Below are 27,225 nucleotides of genomic sequence, written 5' to 3'. Positions count from 1 at the left end.
AAGTAAAGGCTCACAGTTTGTGTTAAACTCAGAAGACAGCAGAAGGCTCTGCTCAAGGCTTGCTAGACCTGGTGTTGCAGACAGTATCTTTGCTTCCAGCTCACTATGGGATGAGAAGCCCCCAGATCCTGCTGAACCTAGGACTGTGCAGGAGCTAGAAGATGCTTTTCACAGGTTCTCCAAGACCTGCTTAGAGCTGAACTGGGGGAGGCTGAAACCAAGGAGCTACTCCTTATTGTAGAGGGAAAAGCTTTACTCTGCCAGGACCAATGGCTAGGAGCCCACTTGATGTCCTGGCTGCAGCTGGGAAAAACCACAGTTAACCAGGTTAGAAAAGACCTCTAAGGTCACCGAGTCCAACCTACCACCTACCACCTTCTCATTTTCTTCCAAATCTCCTAGAATCACAGAATCAAGCAGGTTGGAAGAGAGCTCCAAGCTCAGCCAGCCCAACCTAGCACCCAGCCCTGCCCAACCAACCAGACCATGGCACTAAGTGCCCCAGCCAGGCTTGGCTTCAACACCTCCAGGCACAGCCACTCCACCACCTCCCTGGGCAGCCCATTCCAATGCCAATCTCTCTTGCTGTGAGGAACTTCTTCCTAACATCCAGGCTGAACCTGACCTGGCACAGCTTGAGGCTGTGTCCCCTTGTTCTGTTGCTGGGTGCCTGGCAGCAGAGCCCAACCCCAGCTGGCTACAGCCTCCTGTCAGGTAGTTGTAGACAGCAATTCTATCTCATTGCAAGCACCACTCAGAGTACAACACTGAAGTGCCCAAGACCTGCTGTTAGGGAAAGCTGATGATAGAATTTCAGACCTGCTGTTAAGGAAAGCTGATTGCAGAATTTTCTCCTTTGACCAGTATTAAATATTTAGTGTCCTACAGATGGAAGTTTGTTGACTCCAGCATGGCTGAAGGGTAGGTTGTTTTTTTTTCCCTAGAAGACTGAGTTAAATCCCTGTTGTATGTCTCTATGGCATGAACAAACACACAATCACAGAATCACAGGACATTAGGGGTTGGAAAGGACCTCTGAAGATCACTGAGTCCAACCCCCCCTGCAGGATCAGCTAGGTTGCCCAGGGAGGCTGTGGATGCTCCCTCCCTGCAGGTGTTCAAGGCCAGGTTGGATGAGGCCTTGAGTGACCTGTTTGAGTGGGAGGTGTCCCTACCCATGGCAGGGGGTTGGAACTGGCTGAGCTTTGAGGTCCCTTCCAACCTAACTCATTCTGTGATTCTATATCCTGCTGGGTTTTGAACATCCCCAGAGAAAAAGGCTCCACAGCCTCTCTGGGCAGCCTGCTCCAGGCTCCAGCACTCTCACACTGACAAAGTTTCCTGCTCCCATGGCACCTCCTCTGCTCCAGCTTGCCCCCAGTGCCCCTTGTGCTGCCCTTGGCCAACCCTGGGCAGAGCCTGGCTGTGTCCTCCCAGCACTGCCCTGCACATCCTTAGCACAGCACTGAGGGCAGCCCTCAGGCTGCTCTGCTGCCAGCTGCCAGCCCCAGCTCCCTCAGCCTGGCCTCACAGGAGAGCTTCCCCTGCCTGCAGCAGCTTGGGGGCTCGGGGCTGGGCTCTTTCAAGCAGTTCTCTGAGGTCCTTCTTGACCTGAGTGGCTCAGAACCGGACACAATATTCAAGATGTGGCCTCAGCAAGGCAAAGTAGTGGTGGAGGAGAACCTCTCTTGACCTACTCACCACACCTCTTCTAATCCACTCCAGAATGACATTGGCCTTCTCAGCCATGAGAGCACATTGCTGGCTCATGGCCACTCTGCTGCCTCCCAGGTCCTTTTCCCCAGAGCTGCCCTCCAGTCCCCAGCCTGGCACATGCTTGTTCCTGCTACCCTCACACAGCATAACCACATGGACTGCTTTTGCATTTGCACTTGCCCTCAAGGAGCCTTTGTGACAGGAGCATACATCTGAAGAAAGGGTTTACAGCCCCAAAACATTGCAGACAGATTCTGTTTTAAGTCCCCAGCACAGGTATGACTGGAAACATTCAGGAGGTGAGCTCTGACTTGCCCCATGTTCAACAAGAGAGCCTTGAAGTTCTCACCAGGATTGTTTTTCTCTCCCCTAAGCAGAGCAGAGCAGCAAGCACAGTTATTGTTCCCAGAGCACTGCAATCCAAAGCTCTTCACTCCATGTACTACACAGCCCCCAGCTGAAGTGCAGTGGAGTGTCACAAGGTACAACAGAAAGGCACAAAAGAATAACTCATCTCAGAAAATGAGTCACTGCCACAGGCTTGAGCCAAAGCCCCTCAGAGCTCTGTGTTTCCACTGCTGCTTGCCAGGCTCTTTGGGCAGGATGAGGAGGGAAGGAGTCATGCTTTGGCTTCTTTACACCTTTTGGGTATGTATGAGTAGAATATGAATAGGGAAATGAGCTCTTTGATCACATTCTGTGCTTCTGTGCTCCACAACCTCCCTGGAGGTGTCGAGGACCAGGTTGGATGAGGCCTTGAGTGAGCTGTTCTAGTAGGAGATGTCTCTGCCTATGGCAAGGGGTTGGAACTGGATGATCCTTGAGGTCCCTTCCAACCTAGACTCTTCTATGATTCTTTCAAGCAGTCAAAATCAGTTTTCTCTTCCCAAATGTCAGCTGCAACAGGCCAGCACTGGGCAGCTTAAGCACATCAGGGTTTATAGTAGCTGCCCAGGGAGGTGGTGGAGTGCCCATCCCTGGAGATGCTGAAGAAACCTGTGGCCATGGCACTTGGGGACGTGGTTTAATGGCCATGGTGGGCTTGGGCTGATGGTTGGACTCAACCATGGCAGAGGTCTTTTCCATCTGAAATAATTCTACAGTTCTCAGATTCTGCTTAACAATGATGGCCTCAAGAGAAAACAGAAAAGCTCACAACAAAGTTAGCTCCTGCTTAGCTGGGGGAGATGGAGGAGAGGAAAACACTTTCTTTCAGTCCAGATTTACTGTGTTCTGGAAGGGTTTTGCTACCTGAACTGTTTTGCTAAGACACAAGCATACAGCACCATGGGAAATGAGATTTTGGGCTCCAAACAAACACTACCCAATTGCATGGGAAAAAAAGTTCCACCCAGTAATTAGGGAGAAGCCAGAATGAAGGCAGGGTAGAGACAGCAGTGCTCAGAATGTGATTTGCTGGCTTAGGCTGTTAGGTTTCTGATTTGAACACAGGAGGGTTTTTTTGTTCCTGGGTACATTCAACTGTCACTCCTTATGCCTTTAAAATTCCAGTGGGTGGTTGACTGAGCCAACATGACCAAGGAAACCTTGGGAAAAAAAAACCCCTTTGTGTGCACAGAGCATGGCAGTTGCTGGGTAAACAGTTAGGATAGCACTGAAAAATTCACTGAGAGTAAATATTGTCACAACAGCAGTGACAACCTTTAGCAAACCCAGAGACTTCAAAAAGCCACAAAGAGAAAGCCTTCAAGCTTTGCTGTCAGCTTTCAGGGAGCACATTAAAATGGATTGAGGGTTTTCTACCACCTCATGGCTTGTGAAGGAAGTTGACTGGAATGGCAAAGTAGCAAGCAACCTTCCAGCTGCTTCTTGCTGCTGGGGCTGTGTACTCTGGAAAAGAGGAAACTGAGAGCAGGTCTGAGCAATGGTTACCATCCCTGGGGGTGTTCAAAGAAAGCCTGGATCAGGCACTTAGTGCCACGGTCTGGTTGATTGGCCAGGGCTGGATGCTAGGTTGGACTGGCTGAGCTTGGAGCTCTCTTCCAATGTGGCTGATTCTATGATTCTATGAAATACTGAGGGGTGGAGAAGAGGAGGCTCAGGGGTGATCTTATTACTCTCTACAACTACCTGAAGGGGCATTGTAGCCAGGTGGGGGGTGGCCTCTTCTCCCAGGCAACCAGCAATAGAACAAGGGGACACAGTCTCAAGTTGTGCCAGGGTAGGTCTAGGCTGGATGTTAGGAAGAAGTTCTTCACAGAGAGAGTGATTGGCATTGGAATGGGCTGCCCAGGGAGGTGGTGGAGGCACCGTCCCTGGGGGTCTTCAAGAAAAGCCTGGATGAGGCACTTAGTGCCATGGTCTGGTTGCTTGGATAGGGCTGGGTGCTAGGTTGGACTGGATGAGCTTGGAGGTCTCTTCCAACCTGGTTGATTCTATGATTCTAAGAAGGGCCCAGGCTCTGTGCAGTGCTGTCCTGGGATAGGACAAGGAGCAAGGACACAAACTGCAACCCAGGAAGTTGCACCTCAAGATGAGCAGAAACCTGTTTGGTGTGAGGGTGCTGGAGGCCTGGAGCAGGCTGCCCAGGGAGGTTGTGAAGCCTCCTTCTCTGGAGCTTTTCAAGCCCCACCTGGATGTGTTGCTGTGTTTGCTGCCCTGGGTGACCCTGCTCTGGCAGGGAGATTGGATGACCTCTGGAGGTCCCTTCCATCCCCTACCATTCTGTGACTCCATAAACTCTTTCCAAAGAAGCCCACAAGGCTAAGTGATGCCCAGGCAGGGCTGAACTGCAGCAGGAGCAGCTCAGTGGCAGTCCCCTAGGCCCAAAATAGGCTTGTACATGTTCTGCCTTGCCTGGCCATGTTTACCTACCTGCCATACCAGAGGTAAATGGACACACACGGACCCAAAAGGGTCACAATTTAGGCTGGAGGTGAGGAGAAAGTTCTTCCCTGAGAGAGTCATTGGACACTGGAATGGGCTGCCCGGGGAGGTGGTGGAGTCGCCGTCCCTGGAGCTGTTCAAGGCAGGACTGGACGTGGCACTTGGTGCCATGGTCTGGCCTTGAGCTCTGTGCTAAAGGGTTGGACTTGATGATCTGTGAGGTCTCTTCCAACCTTGGTGATACTGTGATACTGTGATACAATAGAGCTGGCACCATAAAGCCTGTTGTGTGAGAGGTTTCATAAGCCCCCCACACCCAGCTCATGCTTGCTGGGTACAAAGCCCACGTGCCCAGCTCATGGCCTACTGGGTGCAAGGCCTGCACTCTTCCCACATCTGGGGAGCCAGGCCTGTGTACCCTGCCTAATATGGTCAGCTTTGGCCAACTGCCATCCTGGTTGGCTGCTCTGTGTCCAAAGGGCAATTCATCTCAGCCCACATTGATAAAAGGACATACAAAAACCTGCTTTTGCTCCCCTGCTTTGCTGCCCTGCTTCTGCTTCCCTGCTCTCTCTGCTTTGCTTCTCTGCTTTCCTCCCCTACTCTTTGCCTGCTCTCTCTGCTTTGGCTTCCCTGCTTTGCTCCCCTGCTTCTGCTCCCCTGCTTTGCTTCCCTGCTTTGGCTTCTCTGCATTGCTCCCCTGCTTTGCTCCCCTGCTTCTGCTCCCCTGCTTTGCTTCCCTGCTTTGCTCCCCTGCTTTGCTCCCCTGCTTCTGCTCCCCTGCTTTGCTCCCCTGCTTTGCTCCCCTGCTTTGCTTCCCTGCTTTGCTTCCCTGCTTTGCTCCCTTGCTTTGCTTCCCTGCTTTGCTCCCCTGCTTTGCTTCCCTGCTTTGCTTCCCTGCTTTGCTCCCTTGCTTTGCTTCCCTGCTTTGCTTCCCTGCTTTGCTCCCCTGCTTTGCTTCCCTGCTTTGCTTCCCTGCTTTGCTTCCCTGCTTTGCTTCCCTGCTTTGCTTCCCTGCTTTGCTCCCCTGCTCTGTGCCTGCTCTCTCTGCTGTGCCCAGCCCTGCTGCCATTGCACATTGCCTCACTGCCTGTCTGCTGAACTCCACTGCTGCAGTTACCAGGAGCAGACCCTGGATGCCTGCACACCATCAGCCTGTGTGGCCAGCTGACACCGTGCTGAGACTGCACACATCTGCCCCTGCACCTGATGTCCTGCCTGGAGTCCCTGGACTCACACACAGGTGGTGCAGAAGCAGCCAGGAGACAGGGGCAGAGATTGGCTGTGTCCTGTCCCCAGAAGAAGATTCAAGCCTCAACGTCCAACAAGGCAGAGTCCCCTGACAGCATCTGGGCACTGTCTGGGCTGTGGCCAGCCCCCAGGAGGGCAATAACAACAATCTGTGAGTGACTGCTCAGTGCCTCTCTGTGATTCTCTACTGCCTGCTGCCATGGAGCAGAAGGAGCTTGGCCCATTTAGTGGGCAAGCAGCACACTGACCCCAGGCAGCATATTGACTGCAGGGATTCTCTCTCTCTGCTTATTGTTTGAATGTTTGCTAGATAACAATAGTTCTGTTTGGTGCCATGCCTAGAATGTCTTCCCTAAGTGTGTTAACCAACACATACTGATATTAAACCCCAGTGGCTGGGGGTGGTAAGAGTGCAGAATATTAACATGAATAAAGTATATAGTTTTATAAAATATCATAGAATCACAGAATCAGGCAGGTTGGAAGAGACCCCCAAGCTCAGCCAGTCCAACCTAGCACCCAGCCCCATCCAGTCAACCAGACCATGGCACTAAGTGCCCCAGCCAGGCTTGGCTTCAACACCTCCAGCCACAGAGACTCCACCACCTCCTTGGGCAGCCCATTCCAATGCCAATCACTCTCACTGACAACAACTTCCTCCTAACATCCAGCCTAGACCTGCCCTGGCACAGCTTGAGGCTGTGTCCCCTCGCTCAGTTGCTGGCTGCCTGGCAGCAGAGCCCAACCCCACCTGGCCACAGCCTCCCTGCAGGTGCTGCCCTGCCCTCCCCAGCAGCCCCAGCACAGGTTAGCTTACGTACAAACGCATCTGCTGCCGTCCCGCGCGTGCCGATGCTCGCAGCCAGCACACTTCCAGCCGGTGAACCCAGGCCTGCACCTGCACTGCCCCGTCACAGGGTCGCAGGGCACAGGCAGGGAACCGTATGGGTCACACTCACATTCCTGGCAGGAGCCTCCTGGAATCTGTGGGCTTCCCGTGTAGCCAGGAGAACATCTAAAGAAGGCAAAGACAGAAGCAGGTTTGGCTCACTGAGACCACACTACAATGAACACAAAACGAACACCAAGATTCACAGCATCACAGTACCACAGTATCATCAGGGTTGGAAGAGACCTCACAGATCATCAAGTCCAACCCTTTAGCACAGAGCTCAAGGCCAGACCATGGCACCAAGTGCCACGTCCAGTCCTGCCTTGAACAGCTCCAGGGACGGCGACTCCACCACCTCCCTGGGCAGCCCATTCCAGTGTCCAATGACTCTCTCAGGGAAGAACTTTCTCCTCACCTCCAGCCTAAATCTCCCCTGGCACAGCCTGAGGCTGTGTCCTCTCGTTCTGGTGCTGGCCACCTGAGAGAAGAGAGCAACCTCCTCCTGGCCACAACCTCCCCTCAGGTAGTTGCAGACAGCAATAAGGTCTCCCCTGAGCCTCCTCTTCTCCAGGCTAACCAATCCCAGCTCCCTCAGCCTCTCCTCGTAGGGCTGTGCTCAAGGCCTCTCCCCAGCCTCGTTGCCCTTCTCTGGACACGCTCAAGCATCTCAATGTCCCTCCTAAACTGGGGGGCCCAGAACTGAACACAGCACTCAAGGTGTGGTCTGAGCAGTGCAGAGTACAGGGGCAGAATGACCTCCCTGCTCCTGCTGGCCACACCATTCCTGATGCAGGCCAGGATGCCACTGGCTCTCTTGGCCACCTGGGCACACTGCTGGCTCATGTTCAGTTGGGTATCAATCAGCACCCCCAGATCCCTCTCTGTCTGGCTGCTCTCAGCCACTCTGACCCCAGCCTGTATCTCTGCATGGGGTTGCTGTGGCCAAAGTGCAGCACCCTGCACTTGGAGCTATTGAACCCCATCCCATTGGACTCTGCCCATCTGTCCAGGTGGTCAAGTTCCAGAAGAAAAACATTCGGGGTTTAGGACTCAGCCTGCATAGATGGAAGAGAACAGATGGAAGGGTTATGAAGAAGGGATTCCACACCCTAATAGTTTTCAGCTAAACTTCTGTTACACAGTGACAAAATGCTGCTGTCCCACTGATGTTTGATCTCCAGACCCTCTTTTTCCCCACTAGCCACTTGTGTTGTGTGTTAGAATTGAAATCCCATAGCAGGCAAAAGCTGATCTCAATCATCTTAGTCCCACAGCTTTGCAATGGGTAGAACAACAGCTGATGTTTAGGATCAGTTTGAGCCCCTCACTACAAGACAGACATTGAGGTGCTGCATCTTAGTCCCACAGCTTTGCTATGGGTAGAACAAGAGCTGATGTTTAGGATCAGTTTGAGCCCCTCACTACAAGACAGACATTGAGGTGCTGCATCTTAGTCCCACAGCTTTGCAATGGGTAGAACAACAGCTGATGTTTAGGATCAGTTTGAGCCCCTCACTACTAGAAGGACATTGAGGTGCTGCATCTTAGCCCCACAGCTTTGCAATGGGTAGAACAACAGCTGATGTTTAGGATCAGTTTAAGCCTCTCACTACAAGACAGACACTGAGGTGCTGCATCTTAGTCCCACAGCTTTGCTATGGGTAGAACAAGAGCTGATGTTTAGGATCAGTTTGAGCCCCTCACTACTAGAAGGACATTGAGGTGCTGCATTTTATCCCACAGCTTTGCAATGGGTAGAACAACAGCTGATGTTTAGGTTCAGTTTGAGCCCCTCACTACTAGAAGGACATTGAGGTGCTCCATCTTAGCCCCACAGCTTTGCTATGGGTAGAACAAGAGCTGATGTTTAGGATCAGTTTAAGCCTCTCACTACAAGACAGACATTGAGGTGCTGTAGAGTGTCCAGAGAAGGGCAACCAAGCCCCTGGGGGGTCTGGAGAACAGGGCTGGGGAGGAGCAGTGGAGGGTACTGGGGGTATTTAGCCTGGTGAAGATGCTGAAGAGAGCCATTCTTGCTCCCTACAACTTCCTGAAAGGAGGTTGGGGCCAGGTGGAGGTTGGTCTCTTCTCCCTAGTACTAGGTGATAGGACAAAAAAAACAGTCTCAAATTGCAGCAGGGGAGGATTAGGTTGGTGATGAGGAAAAGATTCTTTGCTGCAAGAGTGCTCAGGGATTGGCACAGGCTGCCCAGGCAGGTGCTGGAGTCCCCATCCCTGGAGGGGTTGAAAAGATGTGTAGAGAGGGGACTTGGGGACATGGTTTAATGGCCATGGTAGTCTTACATTGTTGGTTGGCCTTCATGATCTTAGAGGTCTTTCCAACCAAGACAGTTCTCTGAGTAATGAGCAGTTTGACCATCAGTGTGTTTGTCTGTAAGAGCCTTCCCCAGTCAGTGTCCACGAGGACACAGGAGTCACTAAAGCAAAGGCTAGCAGTGACATCCAGACACACTACAAGCAGGGTATCTAGTTGCAGATAAATTCAGTTTATCCTCTGAGACCAGGGGACAAAACCCCCTCACACATCAGGAAGCAAGAGGAGGACACTATCTGTGACATAAATAACACTGGATATTAATTGGGGGGGGGGGGTGGGGTGCCTAAAGCTTGCCTTTTATGACTGAGTTTTAAGAACCCATAAAGAGAAAATAACTCATCTGGAGGAGTGTATTTCAGTGTTTGCCTTCAACCCTGTCCCACACCATATCCTGGTCTCCAAGCTGGTGACACATGGGTTTGAGGGGTGGACCAGTAAATGGATGCAGAACTGGATTGATGGCTGCACCCAAGGAGTGGCTGTCAATGGCTCCATGGCCAAGTGCAGGCCAGTGACAAGTGGAGTCCCTCAGGGATCAGTCTTGGGACCAGTCTTGTTCAACATCTCTGTGGGTGCCATGGACAGAGGCACTGAGTGCAGCCTCAGCAAGTTTGCTGAGCACACCAAGCTGTGTGGTGCAGCAGCCAGGCTGAAGGGCAGGGATCCATCCAGAGGGACCTGGGCAGGCTGCAGAGGTGGGCACAAGCCAAGCTCAGGAGGTTCAACAAGACCAAGAGCAAGGTCCTGCAGCTGGGTCGAGGCAATGCCAAGCACCAATCCAGGCTGGGCAGTGAGTGGCTGGAGAGCAGCCCTGAGGAGAGGGACCTGGGGGTGCTGCTGGAGGAGAAGCTCAGCAGGAGCCAGCAGTGTGCACTTGCAGCCCAGAAAGCCAAGCAGAGCCTGGGCTGCAGCAGCAGAAGTGTGGCCAGCAGGGGCAAGGAGGGGATTTTCCTCCTCTGCTCCACTCTGCTGAGACCCCACCTGGAGTCCTGCATCCAGCTCTGGAGCCCCTGGGATAAGAGGGATGTGGAGATGCTGGAGAGTGTCCAGAGCAGGGCCAGGAGGATGCTCAGAGGCTGCAGCAGCTCTGCTGTGAGCACAGACTGAAAGAGTTGGGGCTGTGCAGGCTGGAGCAGAGGAGGCTCCCAGGGGACCTTCTTGTGGCCTTCCAGGATCTGAAGGGGGCTCCAAAAAAGCTGGGAAGGGACTTTTCTGGATATCAGGGAGTGACAGGGCTGGGGGGATGGAGCAAAGCTGGAGGTGAGTAGGTTTAGGCTGGAGGTAAGGAGGAAGTTGTTGAGCAGGAGAGTGGTGAGAGGCTGGAATGGGTTGCCCAGGGAGGTGGTTGAGGCCCCATGGCTGGAGGTGTTTGAGGCCAGGCTGGCTGAGGCTGTGTGCAGCCTGCTCTAGGGTAGGGTGTCCCTGGGCATGGCAGGGGGTTGGAACTGGCTGCTCCTTGTGGTCCCTTCCAACCCTGACTGATTCTGTGATTCTATATGTTTCTAGGCTCAAAGGACATTGCTCTCCTTTATATCTTGGCCATCTTCCCCTGTCCCTCTTAGCTCTTCTGCCATTCCTCCTACCTTTCACAGTGCTGCCCTTCGTACCCAGGCGGGCAGGCGGTGCACCGGTAGTCGCCAGGTCCTTCTGCCACACAGGAAGGGCTGAAGCTGAAACAAAAGCAAAGAGGAAACTTTTTCTGCTCTGCTGCATCATTTCATTCCAGCCACCCACGCAGAAAGCTCCACCTTTAGCACAAACGTGTCCTTGTGGCCAAGAAGGCCAATGAGATCCTGGGCTGCATTCAGAAGAGTGTGGCCAGCAGACCTCCTCCCCCTCTACTCTGCCCTAGTGAGGCCCCACCTGGAACACTGCATCCAGCTCTGGGCTCCCCAGTTCAAGAGGGACAGGGATCTGCTGGAGAGAGTCCAAGGGAAGGCTACAAGGATGCTGAAGGGGCTGCAGCACTGCCTGCTGAGGAGAGGCTGAGAGCCCTGGGGCTGCTTAGTCTGTAGAGGAGAAGGCTGAGAGGGGATCTGAGCAATGTCCATCAATAGCTGAGGGCTTGGGGTCAGGAAGGAAGGGAGGAAGGGACAGGGACAGCCTCTGCTCACTTGTGCCGTGGGATAAAACAAGAGGCAATGGATGGAAACCACAGCACAGGAATTTTTAGCTCAACATGAGAAAAAAAATCCTTTACTGTAAGGATCCCAGAGCAGTGGAACAGTTTAGCTGGAACTCCTGATGTTCCAGTTTGTGCCCATCACCCCTTGTCCTGTCACTGGGCACCATTGAAAAAAGCCTGCTCTCACCCTCCTGACACCCACCCTTAGAGAACTGATCAGCATTGATGAGATCCCCCTCAGTCTGCTCTTTTCCAGGCTAAAAAGCCCCAATTCTCTGTCTTCCCTTAGAGGGAAGGTGTTCCAGCCCTCTCATCAGAGCCACAAAAGCTCAGAGGTGGCCAGCAGTGAGCCCAGAGCTCCTCCATGGTACAGTGCAGTCAGCATCCTGCTCTGCTCTGCTCATAATGCATTCAATCAATAGTGCTTGAAGGAGGACATAAAACTACACCTCTGCAAAGAAATGTAAACAAATTGATCCATTACTCACAAACTCATTATTCAACACATTCTCAGCTCTATAAAAATAGATCCACACCCCTAGGAGCAACTTCTTTTCACTCCTTTTTCTTCCCCCCACCTTGACTACCTTTGAAGCAGGCTGCTGACTGCAGTGGAGCACAAAAGCAGCATTTAAAACTGTGTTGTATCTCCTTACAGTATTCTCATGTCAGTCATGACATAATAAGATCATAAGGAGAGCCACAAAGATGATCAGAGGGATGGAGAAACTCCCCTCAGGGGACAGGATGAGAGAATTGGGGCTGCTCAGCCTGGAGAAAAGAAAGCTCTGGGGACATCTCAGAGCAGCCTGCCAGGACCTGAAGGGGCTACAGGAGGGCTGAGGAGGGACTTCTGATAAGGGCTGGGAGTGACAGGACAAGGGACAATGGCTTTGAGCTGGGAGAGGGGAGAGTGAGAGTGGAGATGAGGGAGAAATTGTTGACAGTGAGGGTGGTGAGACACTGGCACAGGCTGCCCAGGGAGGCTGTGGATGCCCCTGCCTGGAGGTGTTCAAGGCCAGGTTGGATGAGGCCTTGAGCAAGCTGTGCTGGTGGGAGGTGTCCCTGATCATGACAGGGGGCTTGGGAACTGGATGCAGCCAACACAAGAAGGACATGGAGCTGTTGGAGTGGGTGTAAAGTAGTCCACAGAGCTGAGAAGAGGGATGGAGCACCTCCCCTATGTGGACAGGCTGAGGGAGTTGGGGCTGTTCAGCCTGGAGAAGAGAAGGCTGCAGGGAGACCTCAGAGCAGCCCTTCAGACCAGAAGGGAGGTCTGTGGACTTTTGCCAAGGGCTTGTAGTGACAAAATGAGAGGTAATGGCCTTGAGGGGAGATGAAGACTGGAGATGAGGAAGAAATTCTTTATAGTGAGGGTGGTGAGACACTGGAACATGCTACTCATGTTTGAGAAAGGGGTTCCCTCCTTCACAATAAACCTTAGACAGATCACCCCAAAGGGATAAAATGAAGAGAAAGAAGAAAAGAAGTCACAGTATCACAGTGTCACAGGATCACAGTATCACAGTATCACCAGGGTTGGAAGAGACCTCACAGACCATCAAGTCCAACCCTTTAGCACAGAGCTCAAGGCCAGACCATGGCACCAAGTGCCACGTCCAGTCCTGCCTTGAACAGCTCCAGGGACGGCGACTCCACCACCTCCCCGGGCAGCCCATTCCAGTGTCCAATGACTCTCTCAGGGAAGAACTTTCTCCTCACCTCCAGCCTAAATTTCCCCTGCCATCCCAGCCTCTCAGAAACTGTCTGAAGCACTCACTACAACCACCTAAAGGTCAGCTGAAGCCCTGAAAAATGCTTTAAAGAACACTTCCATCAAAGCTTTTCGGAGCAGCTCTGTGCTACGACTCCAAACATCATTAAGAGCTTCTCAGCAAAACAACAAACAAACCTCAAGTGCTAAACTATCAGCTGCTGGGAACACAGGCAGAGCTGTCGTGGCAAGGCTCATTAGCATAAAGCAACCAACAAAATTGATGCTGCAATAACTATATTGCTTTTAAATTATTCCATCTCTCACCAATTGCCTCAAACTCATGTAACATTAAATAAGGAATCAATAAATCCCAGAGCAGAGCCAGAAAGGCTCCGTAACACATCTCTACCCAGGCAGTGTGCAAGGCTTTTTACAGCTCCCTCATGGCTGCATTGTACTTGAGCTGTGCTCTGGCTTCATTTGTGAGAATGCTTCTCTAACACACATTCATTATCTGTTGAGCACTGCATTTTCTAGCACTTATTAATTTATTCATCACCAATTAGCAAGGGAGCAATTTCCAGCTCTTAAAGGAAGATCAATTAGCACAAGCAGACCTCCTCCGTGGGGCTTAGACGAAGCAGTTCTCCTGCAGCCGTCTGAAAAAGGACATGGGGAGGCCAAACCAAAGTTCCTGGTGGCTGGAAGATGAGTCTGCTTACTTACTTGTTCCCAGGGATGGGCAGGGGGCAAGCACAGGGCTGGCAGTCGCTTGGAGAGCCTTGGACAAGGCCATAAAATCCCAGCGCACATCTCTCGCAGTGGTGCCCAGCTGTGTTGTGCTGACAGCTCTGCAGAGGAAGGAGACAGGATGAAAACTCTACTTGACAGCCAGAAGAAATCAGAAAACATTTTGTTCCCAGCCTCAGGGGTTCAAACTCATTTCAGTTCATAACTCCTCTCCCTGATACGATGCGCGGTGGGACCCGCTTGCTTGAAGCATCCATCAAATGCCTGCTGAGTTGTGTATGGGTTTAGAGGGAGGATGGATGGAGACCTGTAGCTAGTCAGATGTATCCTGGCAGAATTCCTTATCCCATTCATCCTTCCTTCCACCCTTTGTGCCAGTCACTGAAGCAGGAGAAACAATCAATTTGAACTCAATCTCACCGTACCAGGTCCTGTGCATTACTGCCTGGAAGAGCAGTGCTGGGTCTAGTGCAGCACACATGGAACATTGCTGCTTTAGTTTGCAGGCTTCCAGTGTTTCTCTCTGCACTGACAGCAATCCAGAGGAGAAAAGGCACTGCACAGGCTGAACTCCAGAAATCCAGCATGGAAAACTTCAAACATTGCTTTTGTGACCCCTCCTGAACTTTGACACTTAGAGCAATTTAAGCAAAGTTGTCCTCTTTGGTTTGGGTTGGGTTGGTTTAATCTCAGTGACACAACTTAGGCATTTCCCATGAAGATCAGCCAAGTGTATAAGACCAGAAATGTAATACCTGACAAATGGATGTTTCAGGGTCACACATAGTGCTGTGCCCATGGCACTGACACACAACACAGATGCCCAAGGACTGAGCAGGTGTCCTCCCTGCAGCTGGGGATGGAAGCCTATAAAATCCTGGAGAGCATGACTGCAACGAAAGAGATGCAGAAGAAAACATCATTACAGAGGGGACTGGGCATGGAGAGCACTGCAAACTCATCCTTCCAACCATCAGCTTTTACAAGGTGTGAAAAGAACCTGCCAGGCTTCCAGCTGGGTGACAAACAATACACAGGACTTTACAGACAAACAAGAGGCAGCCCTAATTGGAAATGCTGCTGAGAAATCCCTGGAGTGCTCCACTGGCAACAGACTCCTCACGTAACAGCTTCAGATGCAGAGCACCTCACTGCTCTCTGCCTCCAGCACCATTCTTAGCAATCAGGTTTGTTGTCAGTTTGTACCAGGACAGGTTAGGGCTTGACCTGCTGGAAAGCAGCTCCATGGAGAAGGACCTTGCAGTCCTGGTGGACAAGAAGGTCTCTATGGGACAGCAATGTGCAATTGTGTTAGAGCTTGACCTGCTGGAAAGCAGCTCCATGGAGAAGGACCTTGGAGTCCTGGTGGATGAGAAGTTCTCTATGGGACAGCAATGTGCAATTGTGTTAGGGCTTGACCTGCTGGAAAGCAGCTCCATGGAGAAGGACCTTGGAGTCCTGGTGGACAAGAAGGTCTCTATGGGACAGCAATGTGCAATTGTGTTAGGGCCTGACCTGCTGGAAAGCAACTCCATGGAGAAGGACCTTGGAGTCCTGGTGGATGAGAAGTTCTCTATGGGACAGCAATGTGCAATTGTGGCCCAGAAGCTAAATGGTCTCCTGGAGTGGTTAAGAAGAGTGTGGCCAGCAGGACAAGGGAGGTTCTCTCCCCCCTCAACTCTGCCCTAGCAAAACCACATCTGGAGTACTGTGTCCAGTTCTGGGCTCTCCAGTTCAAGAGGGACAGGAATCTACTGGAGGGAGTTCAACAGTGGGGCCACAGAGATGCAGAGGGGACTGGAGTGTCTACCTTAGGAGGAGAGGCTGAGAGCCCTGGGGCTGGGCAGCCTGGAGAGAAGGCTGAGAGTCTGCTTTTGGTCACAATCTCTGTTTTGGTCACAATCTCTGCTTTGGTCACAATCTCTGCTTTTGGCCACAATCTCTCTTTTGGTCACAGTCTCTGCTTTTGGTCACAATCTGTGTTTTGGTCACAGTCTCTGTTTTGGTCACAATCTCTGCTTTGGTCACAGTCTCTGCTTTGGTCACAGTCTCTGTTTTGGTCACAATCTGTGTTTTGGTCACAATCTGTGTTTTGGTCACAGTCTCTGTTTTGGTCACAGTCTCTGTTTTGGTCACAATCTCTGTTTTGGTCACAATCTGCTTTTGGCCACAATCTCTCTTTTGGTCACAGTCTCTGCTTTTGGTCACAATCTCTGTTTTGGTCACAATCTCTGCTTTTGGTCACAATCTCTGTTTTGGTCACAATCTCTGTTTTGGTCACAATCTCTGCTTTTGGTCACAGTCTCTGTTTTGGTCACAATCTCTGTTTTGGTCACAATCTGCTTTTGGCCACAATCTCTCTTTTGGTCACAGTCTCTGCTTTTGGTCACAATCTGTGTTTTGGTCACAGTCTCTGTTTTGGTCACAATCTCTGTTTTGGTCACAATCTCTGTTTTGGTCACAATCTCTGCTTTTGGTCACAATCTCTGCTTTTGGTCACAGTCACTGTTTTGGTCACAGTCTCTGCTTTGGTCACAATCTCTGTTTTGGTCACAATCTCTGCTTCGGTCACAGTCTCTGCTTTGGTCACAATCTCTGCTTTTGGTCACAATCTCTGTTTTGGTCACAATCTCTGCTTTGGTCACAATCTCTGTTTTGGTCACAATCTCTGCTTTGGTCACAATCTCTGCTTTTGGTCACAATCTCTGTTTTGGTCACAATCTCTGCTTTGGTCACAATCTCTGTTTTGGTCACAATCTCTGCTTCGGTCACAGTCTCTGCTTTGGTCACAATCTCTGCTTTGGTCACAATCTCTGCTTTTGGTCACAATCTCTGCTTTGGTCACAATCTCTGCTTTTGGTCACAATCTCTGTTTTGGTCACAGTCTCTGCTTTGGTCACAATCTCTGTTTTGGTCACAATCTCTGCTTCGGTCACAGTCTCTGCTTTGGTCACAATCTCTGCTTTTGGTCACAATCTCTGTTTTGGTCACAATCTCTGCTTTGGTCACAATCTCTGTTTTGGTCACAATCTCTGCTTCGGTCACAGTCTCTGCTTTGGTCACAATCTCTGCTTTGGTCACAATCTCTGCTTTTGGTCACAATCTCTGCTTTTGGTCACAATCTCTGTTTTGGTCACAGTCTCTGCTTTGGTCACAATCTCTGTTTTGGTCACAATCTCTGCTTCGGTCACAGTCTCTGCTTTGGTCACAATCTCTGCTTTTGGTCACAATCTCTGTTTTGGTCACAATCTCTGCTTTGGTCACAATCTCTGCTTTTGGTCACAATCTCTGCTTTGGTCACAATCTCTGTTTTGGTCACAATCTCTGCTTCGGTCACAGTCTCTGCTTTGGTCACAATCTCTGCTTTGGTCACAATCTCTGCTTTTGGTCACAATCTCTGTTTTGGTCACAATCTCTGCTTTGGTCACAATCTCTGCTTTTGGTCACAATCTCTGTTTTGGTCACAATCTCTGCTTTGGTCACAATCTCTGCTTTGGTCACAGTCTCTGCTTTGGTCACAATCTCTGCTTTTGGCCACAGTCTCTGTTTTGGTCACAATCTCTGCTTTTGGTCACAATCTCTGCTTTTGGTCACAATCTCTGTTTTGGTCACAACCTCTGCTTTTAGTCACAATCTCTGCTTTTGGTCACAATCTCTGCTTTTGGCCACAATCTCTCTTTTGGCCACAGTCTCTGTTTTGGTCACAATCTCTGCTTTTGGCCACAATCTCTGTTTTGGTCACAATCTCTGCTTTGGTCACAATCTGTGTTTTGGTCACAGTCTCTGCTTTTGGCCACAATCTCTGCTTTTGGCCACAATCTCTGCTTTTGGTCACAATCTCTGCTTTGGTCACAATCTCTGCTTTTGGCCACAATCTCTGCTTTGGTCACAGTCTCTGTTTTGGTCACAACCTCTGCTTTTGGCCACAATCTCTGCTTTGGTCACAATCTCTGCTTTTGGCCACAGTCTCTGTTTTGGTCACAGTCTCTGCTTTTGGCCACAATCTCTGCTTTTGGCCACAATCTCTGCTTTTGGTCACAATCTCTGCTTTGGTCACAATCTCTGCTTTTCACACAGCAATAAAATAGATGGAAAATAAGCCCAAGGAGACTCTGAAGCAACTTTTTTTGTGTGATCAAAAGCAGGTTTCCTCAGTCAAGCTCTAGCTGGCATGTTAGATTCTACTTCATTTGACACCTCTCTGACAGTTGCTGAAACCTCCAGGAGTCTAAGTGATGGGAAAAGCACAAACACAAACACTTTTTTTCCCCCAGAACCAGAAAGAAAAGCATCTACCTCACTTCTGCTTTCCTCTTTTTATTTCCACGTAGCCTACATTAAGATCCCTGAAGCACAGGAAGAGCCTAACTGCATTTTCCTGCTTTCTGAAGGATTCCAATTTAGATGAACAATCTCCAATGCAAATCATTTTGTTTCTCACTCCAGTTTCTTGTTTTTTCCCCCTCCTTCTTCATCCCCACAAGAGTCTAAGTCCAAACCTGGTACAGAAGACAGCTCTATGAGTTCTGAGTGGCTTTAGGAGGTGGAGCTATGTTTGTGGTACATCCTCAAACGAATCTGCCCTCTGCCTCTTCTCTGATGTGCTACTGACACTCTTCTCACCTGCTCTGATCTAAGCCTTTCTGAGATGAAATGGGACACAGGCCAAAAGGCAAAGCAGATTCCAGTTTTCATTACTGGTTTGGGAGTGTCTCAGAGGTAGCCATTAGGGAAAGTCTTGGAATGGCTTTGCTCAGCCTGCTGCTGGGAAAACCCAACCACCTCAGTGCCATTTCTAGCCAAGCAGCGCTGTGCAGGTGGCCCTCACAGTGCAATGCCAGGGAGAGGGATGCATCATGGAGGCACAGAAGGGTTTGGGGTGGAAGGGACCCAAAAGGTCATTGCTCTGGAGCAATCCAAACTCCTTTTGCTTGAATGGGGAGGAGAAGGAGGTGCAAAACCTGCTTCCCCTACCCCGCCCTGCAGGGCTGAAGGGGGAGCAGCAGGAAGCCTTCCCGCAGGTGTGCTGAGCAGGGTGGGAGCCTGCACTGCAGTTGGGTGCTGTGGTAGACCCCAGATAGGCTTACACATGTCCTGCCTTGCCTAGGCATGGCTGCCTGCTCCACCAGAGAGCACAGGAAAGGCACACAAAAGGACTGGATGCTAGCTTGGACTGGATGATCCTGGAGGTCTCTTCCAACCTGGTTGATTCTATGGCTCTATGATTCTATGACTCTAAAGAAGAACCTGTAGCCACTGAGCCTGGCCTGCCCAGGGTCCTGTGCTAAAGGAGGTGCACACTTAGCTTGTGTGAGGCCTGTGCTTTCCCCAGATTAGGGTAAAAGTGAGCCTGTGGCTTTGCCTGGTTTGGTAAGGATTGGCTAATTGCCTCCTTGTCCTAGCCCAGGGAGCAGTGAGCAGAGCCTGTCCCCCCACTCCTGACCCCCAGCTCTCAGATAGTTATAGACATTGATTCAATTCCCTCTCAGTCTTCTTTTCTCCAGACTCTCAGCCCCAGGGCCCTCAGCCTCTCCTCATCAGCCATGCCCTCCACTCCCCTCATCATCCTCCTAGCCCTCTGCTGGACCCTCTCCTGCAGATCCCTGTCCCTCTTCAACTGGGGAGCCCAAAACTGAACACAGTACTCAAGATGAGGTCTCAGCAGGGCAGAGTAGAGGGGGAGGAGAACCTCCCTTGATCTGCTGGACACACTCTTCCTAATGCACCCCAGGATCCCATTGGCCTTCTTGGCCAGCAGGGCACACTGCTGTGCCATGGGGAACTGTTAGCCACCAGCACCCCCAGGTCCCTCTCCTTGGGGCTGCTCTCCAGCAGTCACCTCCCAGCCTGCACTGCTGCAGTTTGTTATCCCTCCCCAGGTGCAGGACTCTGCACTTGTCCTTGTTGAACCTCATCTGGCTCCTCTGTGCCCAGCTCTGTCTGCCCAGGGCTCTCTGGATGGCAGCACAGCCTGCAGCTGTCTCAGCCAAGCCTCCCAGCTTGGTGTCAGCAGCAGACTTGCTGAGCAGACTCTCTGTGCCCTCATCAATGTCACTGATGAAGACATCCTGCCTCTACACCTGCTTACAAGAGCCAGGAGACAAGAAGAGAGATTGTCTGCCTCTCTCCCCAGAAGCCAGGAGGAATCAAGTCTCAACATCAGACAAGACAGAGTCCCCTGAAAGCGTTTGGGCACTGTCTGGGCTGTGGCTAAGCCCCACGAGTGGGTAATAAGAATTTGTGAGTAAATGCTCAAAGCCTCTTTGTAATTGTCCACTGCCTCCTGCCATGAGCAGGAAGAGCTCTTTGAGCCCACCAGTGGGCAAGCAGCACACTGACCGCCAGCAGCATTGGGCCGCAGGAATCTTCTCTGCCAGGTCAGTGAATGTTTGCATGCTTTGCTGGTTATTGCCAGCTCTGGATATTGGCCACAGAATGTTCCCATCACCATGGGAACATCTGAATCTGAAATCTTAATAAAACCAGTGGTGGGGGGTGGCAGAGTTCTGAATACAACAATAGGCAGTATTCCTTTTGGAAACAGTAGAATCATAGAATCAAGCAGGTTGGAAGAGAGCTCCAAGCTCAGCCAGCCCAACCTAGCACCCAGCCCTATTCAGTCAACCAGACCATGGCACTAAGTGCCCCAGCCAGGCTTGGCTTCAACACCTCCAGCCACAGCCACTCCACCACCTCCCTGGGCAGCCCATTCCAATGCCAATCACTCTCTCTGACAACAACTTCCTAACAACATCCAGCCTAGACCTCCCCTGGCACAGCTTGAGGCTCTGGCCCCTTCTTCTGTCCCTGGCTGCCTGGCAGCAGAGCCCAACCCCACCTGGCTACAGCCTCCCTGCAGGCAGCTGCAGACAGAAATGAGCTCTGCCCTGAGCCTCCTCTGCTGCAGGCTGCACACCCCCATCTCCCTCAGCCTCTCCTCACAGGGCTGTGTTCCAGGCCCCTCCCCAGCCTTGCTGCCCTGCTCTGGACACCTTCCAGCACCTCAACATCTCTCTTGAATGGAGGAGCCCAGAACTGGACACAGCACTCAAGGTGTGGCCTGAGCAGTGCTGAGCACAGGGGCAGAAGAACCTCCCTTGTCCTGCTGCCCACACTGCTCCTGAGCCAGCCCAGGATTCCATTGGCTCTGCTGCCCACCTGGGCACACTGCTGGCTCAGTATCACTGTTTCCCCTCCACATCAGGCTGGTGCTGGGCTGGGCTTTCCTGCATAACATGGCAAATGGAGACTTTGGCTAGAAAAGCATGAATAGAGCAAGGGAGAAGGTTTCTGCCTTGACAGGTTCCTGCCATGGCAGAGTCCCTGTTTTGGGCTGTCCCTGCACTGGATGGCTCCTACCTTTTTACACGGCTCTTGGTCTTCCACTGTCCCTGCCTCTGGACAGTTCTCCTCACTTTTGCACCACTCTGTGCAAACATGCAGGCTTGGCAAGTCCTGGGGTCCACTGGAGAGAGCTGCTGGTGGCACCCAGATCTGGCTACTCTGGGACCATACAGAGCCAACCTGCTGGCAGTGAGGCTCTCCCCTGCCACTGCCGAGGCAGCAGCGTTCCACGAGTCCCTGTCTCGTGGCAGCCATGTCCAGAGACACTTCTGACTTTGGTGGCTTTGCCACTGGCCTTGGGCACCTGCTGGGTGGATCCACTGTTGGATATTGCTTGCAGCTCAGAAGGCAGCTGAGCTGCAGAGGGATCCATCAAGGGAATCATCTCCAGCTTCCTATCTCACCTCTGTGAGCAAAGCCTGCTGCTCCCTCAATGCTCTGCTCAGCCTGACTGGCAGTGGGGCAGAGCTGTGTTACAGCTTAGCTTTTCCATCTCCTGGCTTCCTAAAGCTCTACATTTGTCCATAACATCCTTTGAAGAATTCCTGATGGAATTAGAATCCATCAATGAACCTGAACTAGTTCTGTACCTGGTGTGGGGGCAGGCTGCTCAGGAAAACAAACTCCTCATAATTCCTGACTTGGTCATGTTAATTCCCTGCCTCCACAACAGCCATCTAGATTCACCCCTTGCCATGGGCAAGGACACCTCCCACCAGCCCAGGCTGCTCAATGCCTCATCCAACCTGGCCTTGAACACCTCCAGGCAGGGGCATCCACAACCTCCCTGGGCAGCCTGTGCCAGTCTCTCCCCACCCTCACTCTAAAGAATTTCTCCCTCATCTCCACTCTCACTCTCCCCTCTCCCAGCTCAAAGCCATTGTCCCTTGTCCTGGCACTACAAGCCCTTGTGAAAAGTCCCTCCCCATCCCAAGACAGCCTCTTTAGAAAGTGCCAGGGCACCTGAGGCTTTTCTGTCCTGTTCCAATGAAAGAAGCCCTCTCAGAGCACACCACCACCTTCCCTGAGCACGCTAAAAATAATCTCAGTGACGAGCGCGCGAAGATCGCACAATTAACCAGCGAGGATGAAGGTTGCAGCTGAGACATTTACTGCATCCCCCAGTGGGTGTGAATTAAAATAATGTTCTAATTACATTATCATATCTTTCCCATTGAAAATGCAATTTGTGATAGGCATTTCCAAGGGGGAAAAAAAAAACCCATCTGTACTCCTGAGCAGCTGCTGGAGCCCACTGGTTTGTGCTGTGTGTACTTACACACGCTGGGGTGGATGGCTGTACAGGACCAGTGTGGGAACAGAATGACTCCACTGCCTTCCTGGCACACGTTTCCTGGGAGCTCACAGCTCCTCTTGCCTCATTTGCTGCATGGCCCAATCCAGCTTAACAGCTGAAGGGAGCAGAGTGCTCACAGATAAGAAGTGTCACCTTGCCCGACATTGACTCACTCCAAATTTTCTCTCCCAGGTACCCTGGGGGAACCTTGTGCAAGGTCTCACTCGCTCAGTATGTCTGAGCTCTGCCTTCATGAAGGGCAGATCCTGCCCTTTGGTTTATTTTGCTTTGCTTTGTTTTGCTTTGCTTTGGTTTATTTTGCTTTGCTTTGGTTTGCTTTGCTTTGGTTTATTTTACTTTGCTTTGGTTTATTTTAGTTTGCTTTGGTTTGATTTGATTTGCTTTGGTTTATTTTAGTTTGCTTTGTTCTGCTTTGCTTTGGTTTATTTTAGTTTGCTTTGTTCTGCTTTGCTTTGGTTTATTTTATTTTGCTTTGTTCTACTTTGCTTTGGTTTATTTTGCTTGGGTTTGTTTTGCTTTGCTTTGCTTTGATTTGCTTTGCTTTGCTTTATTTTATTTTGCTTTGTTCTGCTTTGCTTTGGTTTATTTTGCTTGGGTTTGTTTTGCTGTGCTTTGGTTTATTTTGCTTTGCTTTGCTATGCTTTACTTTGGTTTATTTTGCTTTGGTTTGATTTGCTTTGCTTTGGTTTATCTTATCTTGCTTTGGTTTATTTTGCTTGGCTTTGTTCTGCTTTGCTTTGGTTTATTTTATTTTGTTTTGTTCTGCTTTGCTTTGGTTTATTTTATTTTGCTTTGCTATGCTTTACTTTGGTTTATTTTGCTCTGTTTTGCTTTGCTTTGCTTTGGTTTATTTTATTTTGCTTTGCTATGCTTTACTTTGGCTTATTTTGCTTTGGTTTGATTTGCTTTGCTTTGGTTTATCTTATCTTGCTTTGGTTTATTTTGCTTAGCTTTGTTCTGCTTTGCTTTGGTTTATTTTGCTTTGGTTTGTTTTGCTTTGCTTTGGTTTATTTTATTTTGCTTTGTTCTGCTTTGCTTTGGTTTATTTTATTTTGCTTTGCTTTGGTTTATTTTGCTTTGCTTTGCTTTTGTTTGCTTTGCTTTGGTTTATTTTATTTTGCTTTGTTCTGCTTTGCTTTGGTTTATTTTATTTTGCTTTGCTATGCTTTACTTTGGTTTATTTTGCTCTGGTTTGATTTGCTTTGCTTTGGTTTATCTTATCTTGCTTTGGTTTATTTTGCTTGGCTTTGTTCTGCTTTGCTTTGGTTTATTTTGCTTTGGTTTGTTTTGCTTTGCTTTGCTTTGTTCTGCTTTGCTTTGGTTTATTTTATTTTGCTTTGTTCTGCTTTGCTTTGGTTTATTTTATTTTGCTTTGTTCTGCTTTGCTTTGGTTTATTTTATTTTGCTTTGTTCTGCTTTGCTTTGGTTTATTTTGCTTTGCTTTTGTTTGCTTTGCTTTGGTTTATTTGGCTTTGGTTTGGTTTGGTTTGTGTTTTGTTTTAAGGCACTGTGATTAGACTGCTTCTGAGGATGAAGCAAACTACACTAATTGGACTATGCTCTAGAACTTCTCTGGGGACCTGGTCCAGCACTCTCCAAGTCAAGAAGTGAACCTCCTGGGTTCCAGTTAGTTCCCATTGGCCTTTGTCCTGCCCTTGGGCACCACTGAAAAGAAGGCAGCCCCAACCTCCTGACCTGCATGCTTTAGATAACTGATCAGCATTGCTCAGATCCTCTCTCAGGCTGCTCTTCTCCAGGTTAAACAGCCTCAGGTCTCTCAGCCTCTCCTCACAGGAGATCAGTCTCAGAGATGTTCTAACTGTGCTCCATGGTGGATCTGCCTAAAGCCAAAAGAAAGCCCTTAACTTCCCTGTGAAAGAGATACCTGAGTGAGACAGAATGCAAGGAATTAAATGAAGGGCCTTAAATTTGTGCCCTGCCAGCAGCTGAATGGGAAAGCTGTGAAGGGACTTCTCAAAAGGGTTTGTAGTGACAGAATGAGGGGGAATGGATTGAAGCTTGAGGAGGGCAAATTTACACTGGGGATTAAGAAGAAATTCTTTGCAGTGAGGGTGGTGAGAGACTGGCACAGGTTGGGGGTGGTGAGAGACTGGCACAGGTTGGGGGTGGTGAGACACTGGCACAGGTTGCCCAGGCAGGTTGTGGAGCACAGAAGCACCGAACGTGATCTCCGATCACGTTCGGTGCTTCTGTGCTCCACAACCTCCCTGGAGGTGTTCAGCACCAGGTTGGATGAGTCCATGAGTGACCTGTCCTAGTGAGAGGTGTCCTTGCCCATGGCAGTTGTGGGTTGGAACTGGATGAGCTTTTAGGTCTCATCCAACCCAAACCATTCTGTGAATCTACGACGGGAGAGTTGTCGCCACTTAAACTCTGATTACTTATCACATCCTGCTCATGAAGGGACCAGAGAAGGGACAAAGACTTTTGAGTGGCTGTCAGCTCAGTACTGTACCTCACATGACAAACCAGAGTAACCCAAGGGGCAGTCACATTCCTCAATCAAGTAAGCCTGAGGAGTCATCCCAGTGACGGTGCCAACTTCAGCGACTTCCATGGAGATCTCAGAAATCCTGCAAAAGAATGGAGCAAAGATCTCGGATTAGTCAAGCACTAACTCAAGCTTAGAGAGCTCAGCACCTAGGGTCAGGCTTTGTTCAAAGTGAATCACATTTAGGTAGTCTTCTGGAAAGCCTTGGTCTTCTGGAAGAAGCTTGGAGTTTAGGCGAGGATTGGTCTCTTCTCCCTGGTATGAGGTGATAGAAGGAGAAGCAATGGACTGAAATTGTGCCAGGGGAGAGTTAGGTTGGCATGAGGAAAAATGTCTTTGCTGCAAGAGTGGTCAGGGATTGGCACAGGCTGCCCAGGGAGGTGGTGGAGTCCCCCCCATGCCCAGAGGTGCCAGGGAGGTGCTGGAGTCACCATGCACGGAGGTGCCAGGGAGGTGCTGGAGTCACCATGCAAGGAGGTGCCAGGAGGTGCTGGAGTCACCAAGCACAGAGGTGCCAGGGAAGTGGTGCAGTCACCATGCACGGAGGTGCCAGGGAGGTGCTGGGAGTCACCATGCACAGAGGTGCCAGGGAGGTGGTGCAGTCACCATGCACAGAGGTGCCAGGGAGGTGCTGGAGTCACCATGCACGGAGGTGCCAGGGAGGTGGTGCAGTCACCATGCACGGAGGTGCCAGGGAGGTGGTGCAGTCACCATGCACGGAGGTGCCAGGGAGGTGGTGCAGTCACCATGCACAGAGGTGCCAGGGAGGTGATGCAGTCACCATGCACAGAGGTGCCAGGAGGTGGTGCAGTCACCATGCACGGAGGTGCCAGGGAGGTGGTGCAGTCACCATGCACGGAGGTGTTGAAGAAGGGTGTGGCTGTGGCACTTTGGGACATGGTTCAGTGGCCATGGTGGTGCTGGGTTGAAGGTAGGACTCAGTGACCTCAGAGGGCTTTTCCAACTGCAATAGTTCAAGGATTCTCAGCTGGAGTGGGAGAAAAGGCTCCTCTTTGGCTAAGTCAAGCCAAGCCTGGCTGGGGCACTTAGTCTGGGTTGATTGGCCAGGGCTGGGTGCTAGGTTGGGCTGGCTGAGCTTGGAGCTCTCTTCCAACCTGCCTGATTCTATAATTCTATGATTGTAGCTTCTTCACCTACAAACAGCACTTTCCCCCCTCCTCTTCTAAGGAAACAAAAGTCCCCAGCACCTCCAGTCTCAGTTTCTATCTCTAGGCAACAGCAGAACTGACTTTTCTCTTTCTTCAATCTCTTTCCAGCCAAGCTATTAACAGAGGCTCATCTGATTCTTCATTTGGAGGGGCTCATTAAGAAACTGAAGTCACAGACCAAATGCAGTTCCAATTCATGGCTCTCAGAGGCATGGTAATAAAACAGTTGACTAAATGAGCTTTTAATGAGGCTACAAGTTAAAAAATACAACCTATCCTCAGCAACTAAAGCAGCCCAACAAACTCTAAAGAAGACTCCAAAGGCATCAGACAGCCACTTTTTGAGCAGGGCTTTTAAGATCTGTCACTGAGTATCCTTTGGTTTTGCTTTTTTTTACCTTTCTTATCCTTTTTTTTCACTTTATTTCCTTTTTTTCTCCTCTTCCCTCCTTTTTTCCTTTCCCTCTTCCTCCCTTTTTTTTCCTTTCCCTCTTCCTCCCTTTTTCCCCCTTTTCCTCTCTTCCCCCTTTTTTCGCTTTCTTGCTTTCCCCCTTTTTTGCCTCTCCCTCTTCCCCCCTTTTTTTCCTTTCCCACTTCCCCCTTTTTTCGTTTCCCTCTTCTCCTTTTTTCCTCTCCCTCTTCCCTCCCTTTTTTTCCTTTCCCTCTTCCTCCCTTTTTCCCCCTTTTCCTCTCCTCTCCCTTTTTTCCCTTTCCCGCTTTCCCCCTTTTTTCCCTTTCCTGCTTTCCCCCTTTTTTTCCTCTCCCACTTCCCCCTTTTTCCTTTCCCTCTTCCCCTCTTTTTTGCCTTTCCCTCTTCTCCTTTTTTCCTCTCCCTCTTCCCCACCTTTTTTTTCTTCTCTTATTCCCCCACGGTTTTTTGCCTTTCTCTCTTCTCCTTTTTCCCTCTCCCTCTTCCCCCCCTTTTTTCCCCCTTCCCTTATTCCCCTCCTTTTATTCCTTTCCCTCTTCCTCCCTTTTTTTCCTTTCCCTCTTCCTCCATTTTCCCCCCTTTTCCTCTCCTCCCTCTTTTTTCCCTTTCCTGCTTTCCCCCTTTTTTGCCTCTCCCTCTTCCCCCCTTTTTTTCCTTTCCCACTTCCCCCTATTTTCCTTTCCCTCTTCCCCTCTTTTTTGCCTTTCCCTCTTCTCTTTTTTTCCTCTCCCTCTTCCCTCCCTTTTTTTCCTCTCCCTCTTCCCCCCCTTTTTTTCCTTCCCTTATTCCCCCCCTTTTTTTCCCTTTCCCTCTTCC

The 27,225-nt window shown here is 50.4% G+C and overlaps 1 protein-coding gene across 1 annotated transcript in view; it reads right to left on the bottom strand.

The window, feature by feature from the left end:
* LAMA2 (laminin subunit alpha 2) overlaps window positions 1-27,225 on the bottom strand; it is a 554,587-nt gene that overhangs the window by 164,999 nt on the left and 362,363 nt on the right. The window contains exons 28-32 of the mRNA XM_064170111.1: window positions 24,775-24,892; window positions 14,392-14,526; window positions 13,613-13,737; window positions 10,628-10,714; window positions 6,636-6,829 (exon numbers count right to left, since the gene is read on the bottom strand). Coding sequence (XP_064026181.1) covers window positions 6,636-6,829; window positions 10,628-10,714; window positions 13,613-13,737; window positions 14,392-14,526; window positions 24,775-24,892 — 659 coding nt within the window. The remainder of the gene's footprint in view (window positions 1-6,635; window positions 6,830-10,627; window positions 10,715-13,612; window positions 13,738-14,391; window positions 14,527-24,774; window positions 24,893-27,225) is intronic.

Source organism: Pogoniulus pusillus, chromosome 33 (assembly GCF_015220805.1).
Source record: "Pogoniulus pusillus isolate bPogPus1 chromosome 33, bPogPus1.pri, whole genome shotgun sequence".
In the NCBI taxonomy this organism is placed as follows: domain Eukaryota; kingdom Metazoa; phylum Chordata; class Aves; order Piciformes; family Lybiidae; genus Pogoniulus; species Pogoniulus pusillus.
Note: the sequence above shows the minus strand (reverse complement) of the source record. Positions and strands in the feature narration are given on the sequence as shown.